This window comes from Bombina bombina, chromosome 6 (assembly GCF_027579735.1).
Source record: "Bombina bombina isolate aBomBom1 chromosome 6, aBomBom1.pri, whole genome shotgun sequence".
Taxonomy (NCBI): Eukaryota; Metazoa; Chordata; class Amphibia; order Anura; family Bombinatoridae; genus Bombina; species Bombina bombina.
In genome coordinates this window covers 1,101,035,168-1,101,043,221 of record NC_069504.1, presented here as the reverse complement: position 1 = coordinate 1,101,043,221, position 8,054 = coordinate 1,101,035,168, and the positions used below count along the sequence as shown (strand labels likewise).

At 36.9% G+C, this 8,054-nt stretch overlaps 1 protein-coding gene across 3 annotated transcripts in view; it reads right to left on the bottom strand.

Moving 5' to 3' along the window:
* The window catches only part of DENND5B (DENN domain containing 5B), a 254,424-nt gene that overhangs the window by 91,546 nt on the left and 154,824 nt on the right, over positions 1–8,054 (bottom strand). For all 3 annotated transcript variants that reach the window (XM_053719025.1, XM_053719026.1, XM_053719027.1), the window contains 4 exons: positions 6,979–7,057; positions 6,779–6,860; positions 4,467–4,595; positions 1,662–1,783 (listed from right to left, as the gene is read on the bottom strand). In XM_053719025.1, coding sequence (XP_053575000.1) covers positions 1,662–1,783; positions 4,467–4,595; positions 6,779–6,860; positions 6,979–7,057 — 412 coding nt within the window. The remainder of the gene's footprint in view (positions 1–1,661; positions 1,784–4,466; positions 4,596–6,778; positions 6,861–6,978; positions 7,058–8,054) is intronic.

Genomic DNA, 8,054 nt, shown 5'->3' with positions numbered 1-8,054 from the left:
ATATTATCCTTCCTAACAGGAAGTGGCAAAGAGAGCACCCACAGCAGAGCTGTCTATATAGCTCCCCCCTTAACTCCATCCCCCCAGTCATTCGACCGAAGGCCAAGGAAGAAAAAGGAGAAACTATAAGGTGCAGAGGTGACTGAAGTTTTCAACAAAAAATACTGTCTGTCTTGAATAGACAGGGCGGGCCGTGGACTCGGTACATCGCAAAAGAAAGAAATTTATCAGATAAGCATAAATTTTGTTTTCTTTTGCAAGATGTACCGAGTCCACGGTTTCATCCTTACTTGTGGGATACCAATACCAAAGCTTTAGGACACGGATGAAGGGAGGGACAAGACAGGAACCTAAACGGAAGGCACCACTGCTTGCAAAACCTTTCTCCCAAAAATAAAAACTAACAGTTTATCACCTCTTTCACTTTACCCTTCCTGCTTAGAGCTGGCAAAGAGAATGACTGGTGGGTGGAGTTAAGGGGGGAGCTATATAGACAGCTCTGCTGTGGGTGCTCTCTTTCCTGTTAGGAAGGATAATATCCCACAAGTAAGGATGAAACCGTGGACTCGGTACATCTTGCAAAAGAAAAACGTTTCAGGGTCAATTTCCTGACAAATATATTTACGTCTAAAAGGGTTCTAAATGCTGAAAAAGTGTTAGTGGGGGCAAAACCTAAACCCTTAGTTAATAGTGAAACATGATCTTCCGTCAGCTCAAAATTTGATAAATTAAGAACAGTTAGTGTCTCTTTTGTTCCTTGTGGATTTTCTTGTTTCTTCTTCCTGCTCGCCTTGTCCTTTTCCTAAAGGGATAACACATTGGTTCTTTTCCTTAGGACGCACCACTCTCTCGGACACATAAATCAAGCCACGTACATTGTTATCCTGGAAGAAAACGTGCTTCCTTCCGCTCTGACGATGTTCCCCAGCTCTGAGGATCATTTTTTCCAGCAGTACAATTCTCCATGCCACACAGCCAGGCCAATCAAGGTGTGGATGGAGGACCACCAGATCATGACCCTGTCATGGCCAGTCCAATCTTCTGGCCTGAACCCCATTGAAAACCTCTGGAAAGTGGTGAAGAGGTTGATGGGTGCTCACAAGCCATGAAACAAAGCTGAGCTGCTTGAATTTGTGTGCCAGAAGTGGCATAAAGTCACCCAACAGCAATGTGAAAGACTGGTGGAGAGCAGCCAAGACACATGATGATTGAAAATCAGGGTTATTCCACCAAATACTGATTTCTGAACTCTCGCTGAGTTAAAACATTAGTATTGTGTTTAAAAATGAATATGAACTTGTTTTCTTTGCAATATTCGAGGTCTGAAAACTCGGCATCTTTTTTGTTATTTTGATCATTTGTCATTTTCTTTGGAATTTGGGAAAAAAATATTAGTAGTTTATAGTAAAACACAAAAATGATAATTTTACTCAAACACATAGCTATAAATAGTAAAACCAGAGAAACTGATATTACAGTGGTCTAAATTTTTTTCAGATATGTCTGTCTGTCTATCTGTATACATATACAGAGGCATTTGTGTGTGATGGTCATCCTAGACAACTGTGGATATTTTCTTGACTACATTTGCAAAGTACAGGCCCCACCCACTAAACAATACATTCTCTTTATTGAATGAATTAAGATAGAATCAGACTTACTGATGGTTGTGAAGACACTTGTGAAACAGAAATAATCAACAGCATTCAGTGAAAGGAGATGATATAGGAACTGCTCTTTCTCTTCCTCACACCGCAGGAATGCATAGCGCTTGTACAGCTTTCTGAAAATAAAGCATTTAGACGATTGGCGTGGAAGTACAGAAAATTAGATCTATAACTATACTAATGTTAAAATGCAAGGTACCGCACAAAGACACAAGCAACACACAAACACATTTAAATAAAATAAATTGGTGTATGTGAGAATTTATAGTTTGCAAAAGATATGGATAGCTAATATAAAGTGCATCACACAAGCATAGATTATTTCCTGTCACATCTGTCCAACTGGCCTCATCAGAGGTGACACTGCTAAACAATGCAATAAAAAGCTAAAGGTGTGACCCCATCACATTGAAAGAGCATATATCCCACCTCATACGACAAATGTTGAAGAGGATGTGGCTTAAAAGGAACAATGCTTCACATGTGGCGGGCATGACCTATTCTTAGTCATTTTTGGAAATCCCTAGAATCCTTCTTACAAAACTTGTTCAGCCCTACATTTATTTGAACTCCCACCATAGCAATACTAAACTCACTCCCACAAAAAATATGCCAACTCCGTCGACGCACTCTTCATTCAGCAAAGATCCTGATAGCAAGACATTGGAAAAACCCAGCAGCCCCTTCAATAACAGAAGGATCTCTCATATGAATGACACTAATCCTTGAAGAGTATGGATACTTTAAAACCCAAAAACTCAAAACATTTCTAGATATTACATTTTATTGGGAGACAACCAAATACAACTACCTAAACCCACATCACCACCCCCCCCCCCCGCCACCACCAACAGTCCTGACACCTGAACACTGTGATAGACTATGTAAAACACAATTTTATTCTTATAACAAAATGTCTGCATGAACTAAGAACATTAGAGACCTTCCTGATGGACATACGAGAACTTATCGATGAGGTGTAAAGAGAAACTATATACGAGTTTGTTCTAATAACTGAAAAGCCGACAAAACCTATTTGCTATTTATTAAATGTTTTATGTTTATTAACCTGTAACATACAAAACTCAATAAAAAAAAAAGAAGATAAAGTTGTCTTATTTACAAAGGTGTTTTTTTGTTCCATTAGAGAAATAAGAACCATCAGCGATTGATTTAATTCCGGTATTATACAGAGCACCAACTTGTATCTACTCTACAAACTGTCATTTGATAACTTTCCTGAAAATTTCCCAGAGCTTTAACCCCTAGAGGGCAGCAAAGCACAATCTTGCAGACGTTTTTTCATTATCCTTTGCTACTGAGATTCATTGCAGTAAACATCTGACCACTGCTTCTTTTAAAAAGATATCAAACCGTGCGCCTTAAGTTAAAAAAAGTTAACTCAAAAGAAAACATAAAAAGAAACGAATTGTGTAAAAAAGCCAGAAATCAAGTTCTCTTGCTAAATAAGCATGTAGAAAATCTCATTTAGAGACCACAGCCCCCTCATGGGGCAGGGACAGGAATTAATACAAAAGGCACACGAAGTTAAAAAAATTAAATTTCAAATCCTATTCAAATTATTCCTATTAAGTATAATCTACTTTTTATTACAACAAATAGTTTTATATTCCTTTAGTCACTTTTGCCTCAGTTTTACGGTTACTATGTGTTCCTTGCAACTTTCCAGTTCTGGTGATTTTTCTTGTTATAGTATCCAACATGTCGTCCTTTACACAGTTTCCAGAAAGTGAGAGTTTATATTAATTCTAGATTGACCATTTTTATACTTTTTGTCAGATACAAGAAATGCTATTAAAGGGACAATAAACACCTTGTATCACAAGATGGTGTTTGCTCTCAACACCATAAATTAACTTATTAGGCAAGTGTAAACATTTTTTTTTTTTAACGCTTTAACTTGTTTGCTGCAACTGTTTTTCAATAGCTAAATTCCACCCGCCATTTGCCTTATTTGAAGGAGCTAATCTGGACTTGCCCTAAAGCAGACAATGCTAGCCATTATCATTATGTTAGCAAAATATACTTTGCCCTTAATTGGCTTCAGCCGAGATAAGAGGAGAACTGAAAAACTAAAATGTGGCAGGGTCAGCCTTATGAGGTTTGTTGTGTGCACTGTGAGTTCTTGGAAGTAGAAAACCCACAATGAAAGCAACTATAGATGTTTTAATTTTACATCATTGTGCAGTATTTGTACAATTAATACAGATAGTCAGCTTTTATAAAGCAAATCTTTAATGCATTTTATTCTCCAAAATGCCACCTGGTTCCCTCTTTAGTGCTCTCCTGCCAATCCCTGTTTTGTTTTTTTAAACTGCGTCACTGGTTGTTGGCAAATAACAACCTGATTGATAGTGCCCTCCACTTTACTGTAGCTCACTCCTGCACTGGATAAAAGCGTTGGCGGCTTCGCCCACTGTGGGATCTCACTACACTAAAATGAACGGCGTTGTCGGCTTCTTCATCCAAATGACGTTATATTACATGCATAAAGCCTTTGTTTTATCAAGACAGTGGGCTACAAAAAATGTACTGAAGATTAGCTTTAGAAAACGTCCGTATCCAACTACCTTTATTAATTGTGCACATACTGACTAAATAAAGACTTAGTGATCCTTTAACTTACAAGAAAAGGGATAAAAATTAATTCTACTATGTTGTACATTTAACATTACAATCTTTTCTGTTACTTTAACTGTAAAATGTTAACTGTTCTCATTGTTCCTTTTGCTTTCATGATAAATAGTGAATGCAAATGAATATAAAAAAAAAACTCACTTGGTGAGGGCTTGATTTGTCAAAAGCTGTTTAAGGTGCTGTGACAGAAGCTTCTTTTCAAGAGAAAGTCTAATCCACCCTCGTGCACGCCCAACGTCAGTTTTTATCTCACTCAAATGCTGGATATGCCTATAAATAAAGCAAGAGTAAGGATAACAGATACTTAAACGACCACTAAATAGTTTGTAGAATTACGTCATTAACAAGTGCATAATAAAAAGATTTTCTCTCCCATTTTCCGGACCCTGTATCATGTGACAGACATCAGCCAATCACAGATTAGTATACGAGCTTGATACCCAGAAAGTGTGAATATAAAAAGACTGTGCAAAAATTGATAGTGGAAGTAAATTGGAACGGGACTTAAAGGGCCATTATACCCAAATGTTTAAACACTTGAAAGTGATGCAGCATGGCTGTAAAAAGCTGGCTAGAAAATATCACCTGAACATCTCTATGTAAAAAAGAAAGATATTTTACCTCAAAAGTTCCTCAGTAGCCACATCCCATTGTAAAGGACTTCTAAGCAGCATATTAGTATGTCTGTCCCGGGACAGAGGAAGGGATGAGACTTGTGTACTCATGTTATTTCCCTATTCAGTGTAAGGAAATTTAAATGAAATCTCACGAGAGTTAAGTCAAATCTCATGAGATCACAGTAAAAGAGTTCATGACCTCAGCACTGCTGATGCTGATTGGCTGCTGTTCATTTCTTCATTTTTTTTTTTTTAACCTGCAGCTGGGCAGCAACTGAAGTATAACTTTTTACACAGAACTTACTCTGCTGAGTTGAGGAGATTGTGAGGTAAAATATCTTCCTTTTTTAAATAGAGATGCTCAGGTGATATTTTCCTGTCAGCTTTTTACAGTTATACTGCATCAGTTTCAAGTGATTTAGCATATGAGTATTATGTCCCTTTAAAACTGCATATTCTTTCTGAATCATAAAATTTTATTTTGACTTGAGTATTTCTATAAATGTTGGGTATTTAGGTTACATTATAAGTTTATAAAAGTTTAACATATACAATAACAGCGCTATTTAAAGGGAAATTGTAAGAAATGCGCACAGTATGAATAAACCAAATTCTAAGCACACTGCTACTGTGCCTTATTTTCTGTATATACTTTTCACTTTTCACGTACTCCTGTGCCACCCAACAAAAGTGTGTAATCACCTCACCCATACAACTACCGATTAAATGCAAACGGCAAGAAATGAGCAGTGGTAAAAAGCGTGCGCAATTCTGCACTTTAATGCATACATCGTAAAAAGTGCCTGCAAGCAAAGCTGAACGAAAACGTGCATTATAATAAAATTATCTTCTATCAAGTGTGATTTAAAGGCATATTAGAAAGTTTAGTTTTGTCCAGATAACCATACAAAAAATTGCACCGCACCATTATGTATAAATTACCAAAACAGCTGGCACATTTCAAGCTTCATGATTAAAAGCAAAAAACGTTGCTGTTTTTGTGTGGAAGTAACACGCTAATAAAGAGACTTGTTGGTACTTTATACACAGTGGTGCTGTTGCAGTGTTTTGTAGGTTATATGGACATAAGGGTTGGCAGAGCCCTGTTTGCAACCTGCAAACTGAAAAGAGAATTGGGAATGTATACAGCCCTATTTGCTGAACAATGTTTTGCACCAGTTTAGTGAAGTGTTGTTTAAGGATATACATGATATTTGAAAACGCAAACAAAGCTTAAAAGGACACATTTTCCTTAACGAAGCAATGAACTCCCCCCCCCCCATCATGTGTAAGCAACAGTCATAGGACTTTGTATAAAGATTTACATTCTGTATAGGTAAATTGTTCTACTGTATATTTCACTGCAGACCATTATCTATATATTTATTACAGACAACCACTAAAATCAATATAAAGCCACAACATATTACATTAACAAGCTACATAATATCCAAACTCTGTAAACTGGTCATTTTAAAGGGATTGAATGGTCAAAATTAAAATGTGCATTTCAATTTACCATAGAAGCATTTTTGTAATATACTTCCATTAGCAACAATGCTTCTAGTCAAAGTAAGTAGTGTTTTCAGCAGCATACGCACATATGCTTTGAGGGCCTGTGCACCAATATACAAAAGCTCAGACAGCTAGTGGTGGTGAGTAGTGCGCCTGTGAAGACAATGTGTGTCAGACACGTCACTGCTGTCCCTATGAGAAGGCGTTGTGTTGTAACACTAGTGGACAGGACAATATTCACCTCTGGTCTGTGTATATTCTTCACATTTTCACCATTAGAAACAAAAAATGCAGACTACAAAGAATCTGCCCTCTCCGTACCTCATATCCTGAATAAGAGACACTCTAAGGGATGGCAGGTTAACGCCGGTGTCAGATTTTCTTCTCTCTGGTGCAAGGGAAACTGCATATTAGAAGAAAAAAAAGCAGAGAACTAAATTAAAATGTAAAACAAACAAGTTTAGCTTAATGTTTAAAAAAAACGCTCATTTGTTTAATTTTAGTTTTGTTCCGATATCCACCTGGTGAGTTTATGAAATGTTCATGCTTTTCTTCCCTTTCCTGGAAATGAAGAAGATGAGACCATAGAGCAGATTTACCCTGCAAAAAGGTGACTTGTATTAAAGCAGGAAAACAACACACAGGCTGCAAAGATTATACTGTGCAAAAAGAATTTGCAAAACATACAGCAAAGCAAAACATGGCCGCAGACTTCGTGCAATGTCCTTTAAATCTCAACCTACTCATCCACTAAACACGTGTCACATAAAGTCCCTTCACTGTGCGCCGTTTCCTTGCCTTAAAGGGACACGATACCCAGCAGCATAGTAAAAACTGACTAGAAAATATCACCTGAACATCTTTATGTAAGAAAGGAAGATATTTTACCTCACAATCTCCTCAGTAGCCACATCCCATTCTAGGATCCCAGGAGCATGTGCAGGCAGTGTCAACTTATTTTTCTCCTCAGCTTAAGAAAGTTTACTATGAAAGCTCACAAGATTTTAGTAAAATCTCACGCGATCACAGTAAATCAAGGCATGAAGCTGATTTTTAATTATTTTTTTTTAAACATGCTGACAGTCACTACAGTTCACACAGGACTTACTATTGTGAGCTGAAGAAATTTTGAAGTAAAATATGTTGGTTTTTTTTTACAGGGAGATGTAAAGGTGATATTTCCTTATCCGCTTTTTACAGTACGTTACTTTCAAATGATTTATCATATGGGTAGTATGTCTCTTTTAAAGGGACGTAATGGTCAAAACTGAAATGTTAATGGAGTGCATTTTAATTTTTAACAAAAAACATTTTTTGCAATATACTTTCAGTTGCAGTAATGCTTCTAGTAAAAGATATGTTTTCATTGACATATGCTGCTCAAACCAAGTGCACGCTCATAGAAACAGAGAGCCCCCTCAAAGACCTAGAGATGGTGTGTATAAGGTCAGAAATCAGTTAAAGGGACATTAAACACTGAGGAGATGAGATTATATATACACATAAATACATTATTTATTTTGTCCCTTTTCTGTAATTAGATTATGAAATTGTGAGCATTTCAGTACCGGTTAGAAATGGAAGTGCAGAACACTGT